Genomic DNA, 20,993 nt, shown 5'->3' with positions numbered 1-20,993 from the left:
GCAGCCGTACCCCAAGGAGGTTTAGTGACTTTGGTGATGGTCCTAGATTCCATTGGACGTAGTCCATCACTCACGCGAGCACGCTTAGTTTATTCTCATTTCGGAAATACCCTGTAGTTCTCGTAATATTTTAATCAAATCATAATATGCATAAAAAACACAATCCATTAGGACTTACCTTGCCAACAATAAATATCTGCTTTGGTTTCAGTCCAATACTGGTGTACACACTAATATCTTTACTGCTGCCGTAGGCCAGATGTACAATCAGCCCGTGACTCTGGATCAACGTGTTCAGGTAGGCCGCCTTGTGACCTAACGGGTCCGTAGAAAGCCCGTCGGCAAATGACACCAAACCGTGGGGGAAGTTGTGCTGGCTCAGCCACGATAGTACCCGTTGCTGCTGCATATCCGGCCGGCCGGTGATGTAAATCAGCAGATAGCCCAACTCTTGCCAGTGCCGGCAAACATCTACCGCTCCCGCCCGTACTTTCGGGTCCTTTCCGGTTACCGAAACGGATGCCGTGAACGATCCATCTATGCTGAACACGATGCATTCGGTTCGCGGTGGCACCACGGCCATGTAGAAATCAACCGAAGTGTGATCACCTCGCACAACCATTTTCACCGGATAGATTCCGTAGCCAAGACTTCGTTCGTCAGGTAGACTGTAGGTGATACGTCCTGTTTTATCGGTGGTTTCTGTGGCCAGCAGTTGCCACTCACCACCCGGTGGGTCTTTCATCACGTGAATATCAACTTTTTCGCCGGCCAGGGTGATCATATCCAATGGCCCGTACATGAAGCGAGCGAGCAACTTTTGAGCCTCACCTTCTCTAACGATTACATCATTAGCTCGGTGATTGGCGGTGACATTTTTCAGCTTCACAGACGTACGTTTCTTATTCCATTTTTCCCGTGGTTGCGCTGGTCGGAACGAAGACACATCTTTGTCATCGGAACCAACGAGTGTGAAATTATCGAAACGACCGATTTGACGTAGGATGAAAGCAATCACGTCACTGGATTCCCAGTAACTGGCATGGAACAGATGCGGGAGAGCATGTGCCGGAAAATTGCTAAGCCCGTCCGGACAGTAGAGAGCATAGTCCAAGCGCTTTGATCCCCACCAGCGCTGCTGTAGTTGGTTGATGGTTGTCAGAGGAACATTATCGATCATACCGGAGGCTGCACTTTGGATCGAAGCATCGGAAAGACGACGGGCCGGAGGTCCATTGCTGAATATATGCGGGCTTGATTGTATCAGTTCGAGTAGGTGGTACGGCTGTCCATTTCCCAACGGATACTTGGCATAGCGAGGTACATTCACCGGGAGAAGCAATGAAAAGCGCGCACTAAGCAGTGGCTCCAACCGGGATGCCATCGGATCAGTAGGATGGAAAAGATTATACATTTGAGAGCAGGAAGGTTTGTGCGTACCATAACGACTGTCGCTCAATCTTCGAGCAGCTAGGATAATTGCCAGTGGGCTGCCAAACATGAAAAAGTCACCGACTTCAAACTCGAACTTTGGAATTCGAGCATCACTGGTTGAGGAAGATCGTCGTCTAGGAGACGGTGCCGTCAGTAGCCTGTTCGCATCCAAATCATTCACTTCAACAAAATCCACGATGTGATCTAGTCCCGAAGCTTCACTTCCATGCCGTATGTTAGTTCTACAGAGCGCATCGTGTCCTAGCACACTTCCCATGGAATCACCGATCAGTGCCACTTGCCCGTTGAATCCTTTTCCTTCGTCGCTTCGCAAAAACTCCGCATACACCATATTGGCACTTGCAATGGCTCGATTCACAGCATCCTGAAACTCCGGTGAACATGTCGTTAGCAGTGGAATCGCTCCGATCGGAATATCCGTCAGATTAGGAATATCGGCCGTTGATGCGGGTGAAGCATCAAACGAGTACGGACTCAGACTGGAGAGGATACCCAGGGCATCGCTACACACGGACGGGCACGGAACCAACCGGATCGCAACGTGACCAACCAGCGAGGGATAATGCTGTCGCATAACGGATTCAAACGCACCGCGAAACGTCGTAACATCGGACTTTTTCGCCGTCATGTCGGAGTTGGCATCCAGAACGCTACCCGCGTGCAGAACCAGCATAAGCACCGTTGTCGGACACGATGGTAGACCGGGAGATCCAGGTGGTGAATCGCCGTTACCGCGATCGATACTGGATGCTGTTCCGAGCGTTGGACGTCGACTGCCTCGCTCGGAAGCTACGCGCTGTAAGTAGCTGTGATTGAAGATCGAATCTTCCTGATCGCCGGTCATCGGTGGACTGTCTTCCTCTTCGGCTAGTAGTTCCAGCGAACTCCATTTGGCCAGGGATTGCTGCTCGCCGATGTCACCTAAGGGTTTGGGAAAGATTATTTTCTCGAGGCTAGTACCGTTTCGTTTTGAACTAATCTAAAAACAAAACTTGAACGAAAAACGAAAAAAACATACCACGTGCTTCGATTGGTTAGGTAGTTGTGTGTTCCACGAAATAGAATTTAGCATGCGAACGTAATATGGTTGGTTAAAAGATGTGTCGATAGTAAGTGAATAAACTAAGGCATAAAAGTCGACAAGGAAAGTAAACGTGTGGGTAACAGAAGGTCGCTTCCATTCTGGAAGTCTTTCGATCTTACCTACGCAATCGAAAAATTCTTCCTCAGATCCGGACTTTGAGTCCACCTCCAGTTTCTCCATACGCCAGTTTGCGACCTGCCAAAGAGGTACGAAATTAAAGTTTATTTCCATTTCATCGAACTGCTGCTGAGGGTAGAACAAAAATGGCTTAGAAACGAACAGAAAAACTTACATTCTTAGGTAATGGTTTGTGATTGGCCAGCTGTGTGTGTGTTCGGTGTAGAGTAAACCAGGAAACCAAAAAGAAAGAGAAAATAGCACTTATTTGATAGTGAAATAATACCTAATCATAAATTTGTGTCATTCCGTAAAAAACCATTCAACCAAAGAGGTTATGTTTGGCAAGTTAAACAACAATTACACCGAATTCCCTCCATTTACGAACTAAAGCTTGCTTCATTTAGAATTGGAACAAACTTTTGCTCATATTGTGGCGCTCCTGGTGGACGGATTTTGAAGTTCTTAGCGCCCACGTGTCGGGAATTTTGTCGGCTTCACGTATGATTTTTGACATTCCGCAAATCGACTGTACTTTGTAAACAATCAACATGGAAGCCGAAAGAAGGGAAAAAATTGTGCACAGTTATTTGGAAAATCCATTGTGGTCTGCATCTAGGCTAGCTAAACATTTGCCCAGAAATACCATATGGCGCGTTATAAAAACGGTATAAGGAAACATTGACGACGATTCGAAAGCCTCAAGCCAATCGTCGGAGTGGAATTGTCGACCGGAAACTGCGTGGTAAGATTTTGAAGACGATTAAGAGGAATCCTAATCAGTCGGATCGTGATTTGGCCAGAAAATTCGGTGCTGCTCATAGTAACATGAGGAGAACTCGACTCCGGGAAGGAATCAAGCTAGCAGTGTTGAGCTAGCAAACAACCAAATCGGACCATAAAACAGAATAGTGTGGTCAAAATTCGTGCTCGGAAACTAGATGACCTGGTGCTGACCAAGTTCGACAGGTGTCTTCTGATGGACGATGAAACCTATGTCAAGGCTGACTTCGGCCAAATCCCAGGTCAAACATTTTACTTGGCAACGGCTCGGGGGGATGTTCCAGCCAAATTTAAATTTGTTTTTTGTCGAAAAATTTGCAAGAATATTTATGATTTGGCAGGGCATTTGCAGCTGTGGCACAAAAACGAAAGTTTTCATTACAAATAAGACAATGACATCGAAACTATACCAAAAAGAAGTTTTTCGATATCTCCGAAAACGAATTTTGCCGTTCATTTGATCCCACGACCATCCCGTAATGTTTTGGCCAGATTTGGCAAGCTGTCATTACAGCAAAGTCGTTCAAGAATCGTATGCAGAGAAAGGGGTCCAGTTTGTTCCGAAAAACCTTAACCCACCCAACTGCCTTAATTCCGCTCTATTGAGAAATACTGAGCAATCATGAAGACGAGACGTAAGGCAAAGGAAAAGGTTGTCAAAGACATCAATCAGATGACGACCTGGTGGAATAAGATAGCTAAACGATGGATGGACGAAGAAGGTGTGCGCCGCCTAATGAGCCGTGTTACGGGAAAAATTCCTTCGAAACCGTGACGAATAATTTTATCTATATTTTTGCTTAAAAGTATGAAGAAAACGCTACATTTGTATAAAAAAAGATCTTGAGTTGAATAATAAATAACTGAAATACAGGAATTTTAGTGCCACATAACGAAATGCTTCCAAAATTCCTAAAATGAATGAATGTCGCTCTGGATAAAAACAATCTATGCCTGCAATTTCAAAGCATTTTACATGGCAATTTGCTTGCAAACACGTCTGTTCAATGAACGAAACTATCCGGTGAATTTGCATGCTCTGGTTGTAATGGAAACCATAAATTCAATTAATGACAATGTCCACATTCCACACATCATGAGTTGGTAAATTGACTCGTCTCCAATGAGCTCGAACCTTCGTTATCTAATCATATATACATCGGCAAGACGGTTCTCCAAAGTTAGTGCGATGGAAGCGAGGTACAAGAAATGAGCCATGACGCAGAGATCTGGATGGTACTCGGATGCTCAATGATGATAATAGTTCAGAGCTGTCAACTTCGCCATTCAAGAGTTTTGCAACAAATCCAGCCTGCTGGATGCAACGACGTCGTTGAAGAGTTTCCAAATTTAGCAGCTTGCACCGATCAACATAAGGTGGGAGATTTATCGGGTCGCGCCATTGTAGGTTCCGCAGTGCATATATGATGAACATGCTGTACATTTTCTATCCTTAAGCTCCAAGTCAATTGATTAGGATGCCAAACGATTGAAGCATTCTCCAGTATGGGCCGAACGAGTGAGCAGTAGAGTGCTTTAAAACAATAAGGATCCGAGAAGTTTTTCGATATCTTCGTAATAAACCCTAATTGTCGGTTAGCTTTTGCGATTACGGCAGATCGATGCATATTGAACGTGAGCTTTTCATCAAGCAGCACACCTAGATCACTAAATTGATGAGTTCTATGCAGGACGACACCATCAACAGCATAGTCGAATGTTAAAGGCAGTTTGATGTGGTAATAAGACATGACTACGCATTTGGAAACACTCACTGTCAGCTTGTTTCGATGACACCAGTCGACAAACTGATCCAATATTGCTTGAAGGCGAACGCAATCATCAATGCATCGAACAATAAAGTAAATCTTCAGATCATTCAATAGGGCTGAAAAGTCACCACTTGTGGCTGAACACCCAATTTAAATCTAAATAATATAATTTTAACTCATATTCCAATAAATAGTTATTTAAAAAAAATCTTCACATCATCCGCATACGCCAATTTACATCCGGGCATCAGAACTTGCAAAATGTCGTTGAAAAATAAAATGAACAATAACGGACCAAGATTGCTTCCCTGGGGTACTCCGGACGAATTAGTGAAACTTGATGATTTTGTTGGACCAAGCTTAACACGTAAAATTCTACCAGTTGAAGAAGATCTCAACCAATTTGTAATACGCTCAGAAACTCCTAATTTTGATAATTTTGCTAATAAAATCCCATGGTCAATCGTATCGAAGGCAGCTTTAAGATTAGTATAAATAACATAGCATCAATTTGCGCTCCTTTCTCCAAATGTTCAAAACAAGTTGTAACGAATTGGAGTAGATTTGTGGTAACTGATCGCCCCGGTATGAATCCGTGTTGATTATTCGAAATATAGCGTTTAGCTTTTTCGAGGAGAGCACTACTTACGACAATTTCAAAATTTTTAGATGCGGCTGAGAGACTCGTGATACCACGTTAATTTGCAACATTCCGTTTATCACCTTTTTTGTGAACAGGGACCATAAACGATTGTTTACAAATAGCCGGAAATCGAGATTCGATAAGCGATTGGTTAAAAATTCTGCACAATGGCTCAGCAAGAACTTTAATGTTTCGGCACAACACTACAGAAGCTAAGCCGTCCGGACCTGGTGTGAACGTACTTTTAAGTTTGCGAGTAGCTCTCATAACCATATCAGGTGTAACATGTGGCATATCAAAATCGACCAGGTTATCAGGAACACCCCTAATGGCCAATTCCGAAACTGCAAACGGAGTGCTAATCATCAACGGTGGACGAACGGTGAGACGGACGCAGCAATGTCGACAAATGTAGGAGCAGAAAATAAGATCCAGTGTGCGATCTAAATAGTTGCGAATAGGGCTCGTTTGTCGTAAGTTGAAAAAGTCCATACTATCCACTAATAACAAGGCAGCTCTCGGCAAAGTAACAGAGCTACTAGGTCGAAATTTATCGTCTTCCTGGTTCCAGAATAATTTAGGCTGCTTATAGTCGCCGCATAGCAGGACGTTATCTGAACCATAACTTATTAGCTCGCTAATTGATTCAATATGTGCATGCATTATATTAACATCACTGCTGATATCAGGAGGAATATAAATAGCACATAACATTAGTCGCTTACATCCAATCGACATCGATACACACACTTGTACTAAAGCTTCTCCATTGACAACGTTGATCATTGAGCTGATGAAACGATTGTGCACTGCAATCAATACTCCACCACATCTCGATTTTTTGCTGTTTCTATTATTACGGTCAGAACGATACACATTGTACACATTGTCAAATAGCTGCATTGAGTTTATTGCTGCGTCAAGATCAGTTTCGATTAGTATGATCACATCAAAATTGCTTTCAAGTGCGTTGCAGTAAAAATTGTCTATTTTACTCTGCAATCCTCGAACATTTTGATAATATATCCATAGACGACAATCGTCACGAACAGGAAGCTGCAACAGAGAGACATCAGGTCTCGAAATGATAGGTATAGTAGAATACTGCCTCTGGTGGAAACCCTAGGGTTTTCACCGTCTGAAAAATACGTCCGAGAGTAGTTGTCAAGTATAGTGCAAACCCTACAGTCTCCACCGTCCACAGAATGAACACCCATATTGTTGTCAATTAGTCCTAAATCAGTTACAGCTGACTGATATTGCTCGAAGTTCTTTGGTTTTTTGAAAAATCAACAAATTCACGGAATAATATACCATCAGGCCAAATGGAAGCAACTAGAGCGAGATCTCTCAGCGATGGATCAAGTCCAATTTTGAAGGAAACGAACGTAAGGTTGGTCACATTCATGTCCTTTGGCACTAAACGGTACAGTTAGCTTCAAGCAGTGAGAAATTATTCATAGTTGCAGCATATGAAGAGGCTTGTCCACTTCGGATTGTGCGAGCTACTAGAGGAACTCCTTGGTGGAATGCTGAACTTGCTAGAATAAGGAAACTATTCAGAAGAGCTTGGAACCACCGACGCAGAGAGGGGTCGGAGGCATTCGTGTCGGATCGAATGGCTTACAGAAATGCTCTTCGATCATCTGAGCGAAGTGGTTGGAAAAGCCTTTGCACAAATGTCTCTAGTCTCAACGAGGCTAGTAGATAAGATAAGGTACTTTCGAAATCTAAGGAGTTTAATGTCGGTTTCTTAAGAACTTCAGATGGTGAGTACTTGTCTGATGAAGGTGATGTACTTCACTATCTTTTTAACACTCACTTTCCAGGATGTATGGAGCCATCACCGACAGCTGTTCCTGAGACCTTTTCGGGTAGCTACGATTCTTGGACCCTTCTTGGCGGGAAATAATTGTCAAATTTATTCTCAAAAGCGGTCGCGACACTTATGAGGAAGCGAAGAGTTTCAGGCCTATCAGTCTTAGTTCATTTCTTCTTAAAACAGTGGAACGCATAGTCGATCACTATATTAGAAATGTTAGTTTGGGCGTGCATCCGCTACATGGAATGCAACATGCTTACCAGCGTGGAAAGTCCAGTACAACCCTGTTACATGATGTTGTGCACAACATTGAAAAAGCTTTCTCACAAAAGCAATCTTGCTTGGGAGTTTTCCTAGATATTGAAGGTACATTTGATAACATGTCTTTCAATTCAATTATAGAAGCAGCCCGTGGTCATGGCATACCTTCAAGCATCACAAATTGGATACACGCAATGCTTAGCAATCGACTTCTTTGTTCATCACTTCGGCAAGCAGAGTTTAGAAAGCTGAGTGTCTGTGGGTGTCCTCAAGGTGGTGTACTATCCCCACTTCTATGGAACCTAGTCGCTGAAGGTTTGTTAAGGAAACTTAATAACCTTGGGTTTCCGACTTGCGGTTTTACCGACGATTATCATATATTGATGAGCGGTATAAGCATCATCACTTTCTTTGATTTAATGCAGCAAGCCCTGCGATCTGTTGAGCAATGGTGTTGTCAGGTTGGATTATCTGTAAATCAGGGCAAAACACCCACTTCACAATTTTCAAAACATTCAATGTGAGCTATCCTTTTCGTGAGCAACGGTTGTCTGGCTATTTGGAACGACAACTTGAAGAACACATAGTTTGTTATACGGACGGTTCTCTGTTGAATGGTCGTGCTGGTGCTGATGCCTACTGTCGTGAAATGAGGCTGGAGCAGTCTCATTCACTTGGTAGATAGTGTACAGTGTTCCAAGCAGAAATCTACGCGATTCTGTGTGGTATACAATCGGCACTTCAGCAGAGAATCTGTGGTAAACGAATTTATTTTTGTTCCGACAGTCAGGCATGTGATTCACGGTCGAATCTAGTGATCGCATGTCGAACTCAAATTGAAGACCTCACCATTCCAAGTGCTGTTTACTTCTTATGGGTACCCGGCCATTCTGGTATTACTGGAAATTAATGGGGTGATGAGTTGGCTAGACATGCCAGCAACTGGCGCAGCTTGCAAACTTGCGCTCAGACAAAAGCATTTTTACCAGATTTAATTCTGAAAATGTCAAAGTGTCTACTGCCTTTTTCCAAGCATCATTGCAGTATTCTGGTCAGAGCTCTGACTGGACATTTCAAACTCAATTATCACTTAGCTACCATTCAACGTGCTGAGTATTATTCGTGTGATTTGTGTGAATGCGATTACGGTACTTCATATCATCTGATATGCAACTGGCCCGTATTGACACAACTACGTATCCGGGTTTTTGGTTCTCCATACATGATTGAGTCTGTGTATGCGGAGCTAAAATTAAAGGATATTCTATCGTTTCTCACCCAATGTGGTAAGGAGCTATAGTCAGAAGGGTTCATCGTTCTTCCTGGAGTGAGTGAATCCTTTCTGTATTGACCTTAAAAACGGTTTTAACAGATTGTTTGGCATCCTTTATGGGGTGCCGAATTTACTTCTGCTTGTACATACTGCGAGTCGTTCTGCATTTTTCCGGGAATGCAGAATGGTTTCGCTTTCGTAAAATCTCTAAATCCTCTCGGGGGTTGAAGGTTTTATTTATCGTGCATTTCGGCACCTGCAGATCATTCAGCATCCTTTCGGCCATGCAAAACGATTTGTTTCTTTATGTTTTGTGCTGTTTTCCAACAATACCCACATCACAATTCCTTTCCATGTTCCTTTTATCCTTCCCTTATCATCAGGAAGTTGATGAGAAGCTACGGCATGGCACATGGCAGACTAATTAAAAATTGCTGTTAAGCCCCTCAACAATCATTGGACGAGACATGGAGATGTTGGTCTAACTTCCAATTAATTGTTTAACATAGAACCTGTATTGGACAATAAGCAGTTTCAACACTTCTTGCTCAATCGAAAAATTCGGTACAGCTTCCTACTTTTTACTTGTTGAATCAGAAAAACCATGACACTGAAAATCGTTACTCAGATTTCGGTTTGTAATATTTTCCCCGGTTTTGCAATATAATTCCCACGCTTGTTCCCGGTTTTTCTCGGTGGAACCAAATTTCCGCGAGTATTTCCCGGTTTTCCCGGTCGCTTGCCACCCTGCAATTTATTGAATGTCTTTTTTCGGTTTTATGTTTCCCCCATTCCCTCCCATGAGCTAAAACAATAGCTATCTATGTATCTATGTATAAAGTGATGTACTGATACAAACAAATCTGAAATATCATCAATTTCAATTCTTCTGTTCTACACTTTGAAATATCAGGAGAACATCAATAGAACATGTACAAAAACCAATAATTTTATGTAATGTATAGAAACTTTTCACAAAAACAGAAAACAACTTTGAATAGGCCAAATCAAAATATGTTTGAATGAATACAAATCGTTGTGACTATAAGATGTGTATCGAAAATAAGCTATCCACAAATTTTTCTTTCAAATTATGATACAAAACGATATTTTATTCAACTAAAAATTGATCCTTTATTGTACGAAGTTAAACTTGAGCATAAAGAAAACCGGATGAAATTTAAGTTATTCCTTCACGAATTTTAGAACTTTTGATCGAACGCTCTTCATCAAGCTCCGGACAAGTGTTGCATCGCATTTTTTGAACGCTTGAGACCAAATTTTTTTGAAATGCATGTTCCCAGCTGCCTTACCAGTCTTCTTGAAGACCCTCTTCACGATTGCCCAGTAACGTTCGATGGGCCGAAGCTGAAGGAAATTTGGTGAATTGATATTTTTCACAAAGAAATTTATACCCTTTTCCGCAAGCCAATTGAGAGTGGTTTTGGCATAGTGAGCCGACGCTAAATCCGGCCAAAACAGTGGAGGTGAAGACTCTCTCTGGTGGAGGTCGAGACTTCTCTCTTCTGGAGGCACGCAGATCGATAGATTTCTGCATTTATAGCTCCGATAGTGTAAAAAATGATTGACTTCAAACCACAGGAACATATTGCTTGCCATACTAGTACCTTTCGACCGAATTTCTTCACTTGACCTGTCCGCATCGCTCACATCCTCCCCAACGACAGCAGTAAAGTATTGCGGTCCTGGAATGGTTTTCGAGTTCTCCTTTACATAAGTCTCGTCTCATCGTCCATCAAAACGCATGCATCCGGACACTGCAAAAGACGCGAATACAATTTCCGGACCTTTGTTGCTGCTCGCTTCTTCTGTTCTACACTTTGATTCGAGATTTTCTGCTTCTTGTAGATCTTCAGGTGATTTCGCATCTTGATACGCTGGATCATTCCGACACTCGTTCCTGCTTTTTTGGCCAAATCACGTATTGACATTGATTTGTTCTTCATGATTAGAGATACTACTTTCTGGTTCAGTTTCGGGTTGGAAGAACCGGGTTTTCTTCATCTTCCTGGTAGCTCATGCAAAGAATAGTGGTTCCCAAAATTATTAATGATGGTTTTAACACTGGCATGATGAATTCCAAACCGCTTCTCAAATTTTCGCATAGTAATGCCCTTCTCACTTAGTTATGTGTCCAGAACCTTAATTGTCACTTCCTTTTTAATACGCGACATTTTGAAAACGCAGAACTTCAACCGCACAAACAAGTAAACAATCGAAAGCTGACAGCCAAACGCACAGCATTCAGTGATCTGAGCATAAAAAACCATCACAAATACATGCGTACAACACAAATGTTTGTGGATAGCTTATTTTCGATACACTCCTTAGTGCATTTATATGATGTTCAAATTTATATGTAAAACTCGTACGTAAATTATCTAAATGAATCAAAACGTTTGTATTTATGAAAAAAAAATCCGTAAATTCACGATCAACACAAAATTCGAATGCCAAAAGCAGTAGTGCCTAGTGCTGTAATGATCGCTTTCGTCAACCGAACTAGTCCCGAGGATTCACCTACCTGCAGATCAAAACTTTGAGTAGACCCAAGCGGTGAATGCAATTGTCCTTTCGATCCGGCAAAGTGCTGTAGTTTGGTACCACTCGAAAGGTGATTGCTAGTCAGTTGACCGTGGAACTTCGTGGATTTGGATTCATCGTGTTCTTCCCCGTCGTCATCGTCTTCTTCCTCTTCGGAACTTTCATCGACCAGTTGTTTCTTTCCTTTGGGCGGTGGTTGCAGCAACGTTTGCTGTCTGTGTTGTTGTGGCGGTGAAGGAGGTGCCAAAGTCGACTTTTTCATGACCTGTGGCGTAGAATTCTCGTCGGTTTTTTCGATGGAATTGAACTGGTTCGACTGGCGACTGTTGTTATCCGAAATGCTACGATCTACAATGAAAAGAAAACAACTTCCGTTTCAAACAGTTCAGATATGATATTTACAACCTACCTTCATCATCATCGTCATCTTCATTGCCCATTTTCTTCTGCAGTGCAAGCTGCGTCTGCCTTTCGATCTCTCGGATATCGTCCATGGTCAGCCCATACCATTCATCCTGCCAAGCCCAAGCCTGCCGATGGGCACGAACCATAGTTTTTCGTAATGCAACATCGTGGATGAATTTTTCCAGCTTTGTTTGCATACCCCAGTAACGGAACTCAACGCGGCATAATTTGTAGGCACACATCAGCGCCATGTTGCGTGCCGTCGGTTGACTCTTTCCCTTCACTTCCTCCCAGTAATCCGCCAGCCAATTTTCTCCCAGCGGACCACGAGCGGTTTTTTCGGATACGTACAAAGTTGGGTCTTCCTCGCGGGTATAATCCGCTCCCTGAAGTTGATCTTTCACGATATCTATCGTATCCACCAGCCGGTTTCGCAAATCACCCCCGCTGAGTTTGAATACATTTTCCTGGTGCCCATTATCAGCAAAGTAATACGTTTCGATTTCCAGCGAAAATTTCTCCACAAATGGACACGTGTAGCGAGTTTTCGTATACGGGTAAGCATTCCAGGCCTCCTCCTCCACGGTGAGAGCACTTTTCGGCAGCAGACCCTTAATCCAACCGGGCAGATGACTGCCCACGTGATAAATTTTTCGCGTGTACTGCCCATTTCCTCCCCCTGGGCCGTCCTGGTACGGCTCGTTAACGATGATTTCCACCCCGCTTCCGGCTCCTTTGCTTTCTTCGCGGGATTTTTTCTGTTGGAAAAAAGAACACCGAAACAAAGGAAACATTGATCATTGCACCGGGAAGTGATTTATAGATTCGTCGTGGTTGTATTTTCGCTTTATTTTTTTTTGTTTTCCCCCGGTACGTGAAATTGAGAGCGTTGGTTTAAAAGCTAAAATCGATTCAGCTGCACAATGGGGTGTAGTGTGTGTGTACGTGAAACTGCTGCTTTAGGAACAAAATGATACATTGGTAGGATGCGAATCGACTCGATGATTGTTCATTGTTTGCAGCGTATTTTTTTAAAATCCCGTTTACAATTAGAACAATGCAAGCCTACATTATTGTTTTGCATAAATGTGGACAAATACCGTAAATGTAGTCGATAAAAATAGGAAACGCAAATGTCTTTAAAGTTTTGAAATTTTTGACCAGTCCTTGGTTTTCGATTTTCTGCAAACAAACGCCTGGATATCGATAAATTATTTTTCTTAAACTTCTATAAAATTAAGTTTCTGGACGAGAAAATTCGATCCGACAGTTTTATTCAAGAATTAATTTCTTTACCAGTTCTGCAATCGACTGGAACATCTCATGAGTATTTGTTTTCCAGAGTGATCTCTTTGGAACGTCTAAAGGTACACATTCTTTTCTAACATCATTGGAAAAAAACTATTCGGAACCAAGACATATCGAATGATGATGTATCAGATCCGTCATCTTAGACCTAAGGAAATGTGTCTTATTAAATATGTATATTATACAAGCAATGGCGTCTTATGGCAAAACTGACTAGTTGTGCATTGTTTTTTCAATACAATGAGATATACTTTCGAATAGGATTTTTTATTCAACAAACCAATCTCAGAGCTGAGCTGAGTAATTTATTCTCCTCTTGAATCTGTGCAGTAACTCATGTGCACGGAAAAGACACCATTAAAGCGACAACAGATACTTGAAATTTTATGCCTGATGTATATGAGATGCGTGTAAGTACACGCAATTTCATCGCAACTTGCTTTCATCAAATAAATAAAGATTCCAAAAAAATAATTGAATTTGGATGGCGTTGGGGACGCAGTTCATTCCTTCAAATCAACCGGTTGTGCAGTGCACGAGGTGCACATGAGGACGAGACGCCACTGTATACAAGATAAAACTTGTAGTAGGTAATGTCACTGATTTGATACCGTTTGACTGTTTAAGATTTGGTAGTCCTGAAAAGGACCATTCGGTTTCGGAAGATTGCGTTTGTATTCCAGCAATTAGGGCGCCATTCAAAGTCATTTGTAAGTTTAAGCCTTGACCTAGAAGAAATCGTTACATAAATATAATCGTAACACAAGTCGTACAATCGCTTATACCTTTCAATATTTCTTACATGTCAATGTTTTAGTAGAAGAAACTATCAAAATGCTGTACGGGATTCATTAAACACTATTCGGAACATTTTCCTCGAATGCGATGCAGTCAAATGCTGGCTTTATGCGTACTCATTTGGTGCGAATTTCGTATAGCGAAAAGTTTACCAAGCTAATCCAATTATTCGAAAAAAGCAAAGCAAATCAAAGAAGTAATCTTAATAATTTTTAAGATAACATATAGACCCATTAAAACGGTTGTTCCTTTCTTCTTTCGTGTTGTGAAATGCACCCAGGTGAGCACAGTAAAGAAAGACGTAGGACTACGTCAAAAAGTTACAATTTAGTATCAACCCCGTTCATGAGAGTCGAAAATTGGATTTATTTTGTTTATTCCAATTATAAAACATAAATGCTAAGCCCGATTAACAGGTCAAAGCAAAACAAATAAGGGATTAAAATATACTACGAACTGCTTCGAAGTGACCAAATCATCAAAAATTAGTTCATTGGAAATGAATAATGAAAAAAAAACGCGAGTTCATAAAGCACTGGTCCGTAATTTATCATCACGACGATTTTCGGTCCCATGATTTAAAAAAAACCGGGGACTCTGGAACACAATTCGATTTTTTCAGCTCGAAAAACTGAGCAAACGTCTGTGTGTTTGTGACAAATATTATCACTCAATTTTCTAGAAAAGGGCTACACCGAGTTTCACTAACTCAAACTCAAATGAAAGGTTTTATGGTTCCATACAAAGTTCGTGAATTTAATTTGGATCCGACTTCCGGAATTACAAAATGATATGAACAAAAAAATTAAAATATTGTCAGTAACGTTATTCGAAGATGGCTTTATCGATATTTACTATCTTAGATTCAACTGAGAGGTCTTCAGATACCATAAGAATATTCCAATTGTTATTTAGATCCAACTTTCGGTTCCGGAGATAGGGTGCTTAGAGTAAAAGTGTTTTTAACGATTTATTATTTTTAGTTGTTTGACGTAAAGGCGCCATAACTAAGTTCAGTTTTGCAATGACTGAGCGGAAACATACATTGGAGAAGCCAAATGAATGAAAAACTAACAGAAAAGATGAATTTTTGGAAAAAGATACGCTCAGAGACCGAACTCGAACCTGCGTTCTTATGCATTCCGTGCATATGCGCTACCATTTCGCCACTCTGAATCTTATTTTAGTCACTCTAAAACGCCAGTCAGACACAATAGCGCGTACATCGAACATGGTCTACATCCTGGCCGTCACCCGACCGATACCTTATATCCAAACATCTTCTCTGTCCATCAAACACTAGTCTTCTCGCTTTATACCTATTTCTCCGATCAAGCATTGAGTAGGAGAGTGTATTTATAATCGCATGTCACATGTCGCTTGTCACGCTTGTCAATTTATTCTAAGTTGTGCTTGAAACTGTTTCAATTTGTAGATCATGTTGGTGGACGACCACACGAACTGTTTCTAGTTATACTGAATCCGTCATTGATTTCAAAACGTCATTTAAATAATTGAAGGTGCAAAAATTGTTGGAAATTCTTTTAAATAGGGCTTGAAACTGAGTTTGAGTCTGTAGTTCACTATACCGGCATCCAGTTTTCGGTTCCGGAAATTCTGGGAATAGCTGTGAATTTTTTTAAAATTACGCTCAATTAGTTTTCTCACATACGGTTGAATCGATTTTCACTGGTTGTCAAATGGTGAGATAACTAAGTGCTCACAAGTTCCTATCTCATGCCTTCTGGAAAATGTTAATTATTCATACAAAACTGAATAACATAAACTAAATACGCGTCGATTGCTTACCAATTGCAAGGGATCGAAAGTGTTTCTGTAATGTTTGAATCCATTTGATTTTTTTTTCATAAATACGTTTATTTCATAGGCAATATACATAAGTTTTTCTTCGCCGTGGCATCCACAATACATAGTAGTTTAAACCTAATACATTTCTAATATCATATTAGTATGTTGGTACTCATTAGTTAATCTAAACACTGTTTTTATCAAGTGAGCTGCTATTTTAAATTACATTAAATAAAATACATTTATTTTGTACATGATCTTATAACTATTTCAGGATTGTTTGTATCAGTTCACCACTTATATTCAATATCCTATAGTTGGCTATTGGTTGAACTCATGGAAGAGAAAACAGTCTAACATAAAATAAAATTTAAATTGGAACTCCAATGGATTTAATGAAATGATAAAGAAGTTTCATGTATGGAAGGTCACGACAAGCAAGAATGTCGCGAACTGGGACATTGGATAGTCTACCTTGGGTACGCAAGGAATTTATTAGTTGAGATCTGACATCACGAAACTCCACGCATGTCCAAACAACATGGTCAATATCGCGGTAACCTTCGCCGCAAGCACAATGATTAGTCTCGGAAAGTCCAATTCGAAGGAGATGTGCATCTAACGTGTAGTGATTGGACATGAGTCTGGACATCACACGAATGAAATCCCTACTCACATCCAGTCCCCTGAACCATGACTTTGTCGATATATTCGGAATAATTGAGTGCATCCACCGACCCAGATCATCTCTATCCCAAGAAGCTTGCCAGCTGGCAAGTGTTCTTTGGCGAGACGAGCTATAGAATTCGTTGAAAGCAATCGGTCGCTCATAAATTTCACCCTCAATAGCACCGCGTTTGGCTAAAATATCGGCTCTTTCATTGCCTGGAATGGAGCAATGAGCCGGAACCCAAACTATTGTGATTTGATAATTATTATTCAATATGACGTTCAGGCACTGTTTTATTTTGGCCAAGAAAAAAGGTTCATTTTTGCAAGCGGCGTTCGAGCGAATAGCTTCAATTGCACTTAGACTATCTGTGAAAAGAAAATAATGGTTTGGAGATAATGTGACGATTACACTCAAACTATAATGAACTGCTGCTAGCTCTGCTATATAAACAGATGCAGGTTCTTGAAGCTTAAATGAGACCGAAACATTATTGTTGAATATACCAAACCCAGTAGCCTCTTCAATTCGTGATCCGTCCGTGTAAAATATTTTCTCAGAGTCAATATGCCTGAACTTACTTGTAAATATTTTTGGGATTTCCATCGAGCGTAGGTGTTCCGGGATTCCACGCACTTCGCGCTGCATGGATGTGTCGAAAAATAACGTTGAGTCAGGGACATTTAGGAGGCTGACACGGATAGGAATATATCTTGAAGGGTTGATTTCCTGTGTCATATGGTTAAAATATACTGTCATGAATCTTGTTTGAGATTGAAGCTCAACTAGCCTTTCGAAGTTATTAATAACCAGGGGATTCAGCACCTCACATCTTATTAGCAGGCGTGATGAAAGCTCCCAAAATCGATCTTTTAATGGAAGAACTCCCGCCAGAACTTCAAGACTCATTGTATGCGTTGAATGCATGCAGCCTAAGGCAATTCGCAAACAACGGTACTGAATTCGCTCAAGTTTGATAATATGAGAGTTTGCAGCGGAACGAAAGCAAACGCATCCATATTCCATCACTGAAAGTATCGTTGTCTGATACAATTTTATTAGATCTTCCGGATGAGCACCCCACCAAGATCCTGTTATTGTTCGAAGAAAATTTACTCTTTGTTGGCATTTTGTTATCAGAAACCTAATGTGTCCTCCCCACGTGCACTTGGAATCAAACCACACCCCAAGGTATTTGAAAGTCAAAACCTGTTGGATCATTCTTCCCATCATATGAAGCTGAAGCTGCGCGGGATCATGCTTTCTTGAAAAGACGACCAGCTCTGTTTTCTCCGCAGAGAATTCGATACCCAGATGAACAGCCCAAACGGACAAGTTATCTAAGGTATCTTGCAATGGTTTTTGCAGATCAATAGCTTTGGGTCCAGTAACTGAAACTACGCCATCATCTGCCAATTGTCTTAGTGTACATGGGGTTATTAGAATGCTGTCAATGTCATTCACGTAAAAATTATAAAGGAGCGGACTGAGGCATGAGCCTTGCGGTAGACCCATGTAGCTAATTCTGAATGTTGCCAAATCGCCATGTGAAAAATGCATGCGTTTCTCTGACAAAAGGTTGTGCAAATAATTATTTATAACCGCTGGGAGTCCATGTTGGTGGAGCTTGTCTGAAAGAACATCAATGGAAACTGAATCAAATGCTCCTTTAATGTCTAAAAATACAGATGCCATTTGTTGCTTTTGAGCGAAGGCAATTTGGATGTCAGACGAAAGTAATGCAAGGCAATCATTCGTCCCTTTATTTCTACGGAAGCCAAACTGAGTATCTGACAACAAACCGTTCGTCTCGACCCAAGTGTCGAGACGTCGTAGAATAATTTTTTCGAACAATTTTCTGATGCAGGACAACATCGCAATGGGTCTATATGAGTTGTGTTTGGAAGCTGGTTTCCCCGGCTTTTGAATGGCGATAACTTTCACTTGCCTCCAGTCAGGTGGAACAATGTTTTGCTCAAGAAACTTGTTAAATAATTTCAACAAACGTCTTTTTGCGAGGTCGGGCAGATTCTTCACCAAGTTGAATTTAATTCTGTCCAACCCAGGAGCGTTATTGTTACAAGACATGAGTGCTATGGAAAAATCCATCATTGAAAAGGGGCTATCAATGGAACCATTATTTGGAAAAGATTCCCTTATAAGGAACAGAATCTGGACAAACTTTCCTAGCAAAATCAAATATCCACCGGTTCGAGTATTCCTCACTCTCATTTCCTACGTTACGATTCCTCATTCGTCTGGCCGTATTCCAAAGAGTGCTCATTGAGGTTTCTCTTGACAAACCTTCGACAAAATGTCTCCAATAGCTACATTTCTTGGCCCGAAGTATGCTCTTGTACTTGGTTTCTAAAGTCAAAAAATTTTCAAAATTCTGAGGAGTTCCTCCTCCTCGTTTTAAAAACGTCTTGAATGCATTTTGTTTCGCGTGCTTAGCATCTGAACACTCTTTGTCCCACCAAGGGTTTGGAGGCCTTCTGTTAGACGATGGACCAAGAAATCGTTTGGTTTGGGCTTGTTCTGCGGCCTCCAGAATCGAACAAACGAGGAAGTCATATTCTTCAAGTGGGGGGAGCTCTTCCATTGAAGTTAAGACACTTGAAATATTACTTTGGTATTTAATCCAGTCAATATTTTTTGTCAAATCATATGGAATATTAACTGAATTAGCAATGCCTTTGTTACTGCTAATTGAGATGATGATTGGTAAATGATCGCTACCGTGTAAATCAGGAAATACTTTCCAGGTGCAATCTAGTCGAATTGAAGTCGAGCAAAGAGATAAATCTAATGCACTTGGACGTGCAGGAGGTCTTGGGATCCGTGTCATGCTACCCATATTTAGTACCGTCATGCTAAAATTGTCGCAAATATTATATATTAGAGATGATCTGCTATCATTGTAAACGGAACGCCACATCATTCCGTGCGAATTGAAATCTCCTAAAATCAAACGTGGAGCAGGAAGGGCTTCGACAATTTCATTAAGCTGTCGTTGTCCAACTTGAGCTCTTGGAGGAATATATACCGAAGCAATGCAAATGTCCTTTCCTTTAATGTTTATTTGACAAGCAACAACTTCTATACTAGAAGTCGAAGAAATGTTTAATCTATAAAAGGAATAACATTTCTTAATTCCTAAAAGCACTCCACCATACGGGGAGTCTCTATCGAGACGTATAATGTTAAAGTTATTAAAATTTAAGGCTATGTTTGATGTAAGCCATGTTTCGCACAAAGCAAATACATCACATTTTTGACTATGCAACAAAACTTTAAATGAATCTAGTTTTGGCATGATGCTTCGACAATTCCACTGCAGGACAGTGATTGAATCATTTGCGGCGGATGATAAATTATCCATCAAATGATACAAAACCTGAAAGAGCTGGCCATTGAGCTGATAACTGTTTCAAAAAAGTTCTAGCTATTGGAAGGAATGCTGTTATGATGGTCTTTAGAGGTTCAGAAATATTGAATGCAGCGAAAATCCATTCTACAATTTCCGAAAATTTCAGTAATCCTGTTGGTGAATGTGAAATAAAGCCCACTGGATTATTGTCTTTTCTTGAGCTAGTTCTTGGATTGGTTTGTGAATTTGACAAACCAGGAGGCACAGTTTTTGGTTTTAAATTTGGCTTTTTAGCTTTAACACGGGGATCTTTTTTTGAAGGTGTAATTTTAGGTGTCTTTTTTGGTATTTTATGGTTTGGTAATCTCCTCTTAACAGACCCTTGAGGAGTGACAAACGAGGTATCTTCACTATTTCCGTCAGAGTCAGATTCCTCTGGCTCCGCAAGATTTGAAAAACCGTTTTCGGTTTCCAAAGGGGAGACATGTATGACCGTTTTAAGCATTTCTGCATATGTGCGCTTAGACCGTGCTTTTAAAGAAAGCTTCATTTTGTCTTTACGCAGCTTAAATGCAGCGCACACTGAAAGATCATCATGAGGACTTTCCCCGCAATAAACACATTTTTCAACATCTTTATCGCAAAGATTATCCTTATGAGGCCCTTGACATTTGATACATTTGGACTTATTACTACAGTAAGTAGCTGTATGTCCGAATTTTTTACAGTTCGTGCAATTCATAACATGCGGTACGAAAAGCCGAACATAAATCCATTTGATGTAAACATGCTATTTTGGCGGGCCTGGTCGAAGGAACGGTGACCTCGGAACATGATTTTTTCTGTATACGAAATGGG

The 20,993-nt window shown here is 41.0% G+C and overlaps 1 protein-coding gene across 8 annotated transcripts in view; it reads right to left on the bottom strand.

Moving 5' to 3' along the window:
* Window positions 1–20,993, bottom strand: part of LOC131425855 (protein retinal degeneration B) — a 115,826-nt gene that overhangs the window by 20,673 nt on the left and 74,160 nt on the right. For 7 of the 8 annotated variants that reach the window (XM_058588094.1, XM_058588097.1, XM_058588098.1 and 4 more), the window contains 5 exons: window positions 12,185–12,938; window positions 11,756–12,123; window positions 2,832–2,861; window positions 2,659–2,734; window positions 179–2,376 (listed from right to left, as the gene is read on the bottom strand). In XM_058588094.1, coding sequence (XP_058444077.1) covers window positions 179–2,376; window positions 2,659–2,734; window positions 2,832–2,861; window positions 11,756–12,123; window positions 12,185–12,938 — 3,426 coding nt within the window. The remainder of the gene's footprint in view (window positions 1–178; window positions 2,377–2,658; window positions 2,735–2,831; window positions 2,862–11,755; window positions 12,124–12,184; window positions 12,939–20,993) is intronic. The other variant, XM_058588099.1, reaches the window with a different exon arrangement.

This window comes from Malaya genurostris, chromosome 1, assembly GCF_030247185.1.
Source record: "Malaya genurostris strain Urasoe2022 chromosome 1, Malgen_1.1, whole genome shotgun sequence".
Lineage (NCBI taxonomy): Eukaryota > Metazoa > Arthropoda > Insecta > Diptera > Culicidae > Malaya > Malaya genurostris.
The sequence above is the reverse complement of the archived record's forward strand: the minus strand, read 5'-3'. Positions and strand labels throughout refer to the sequence as shown.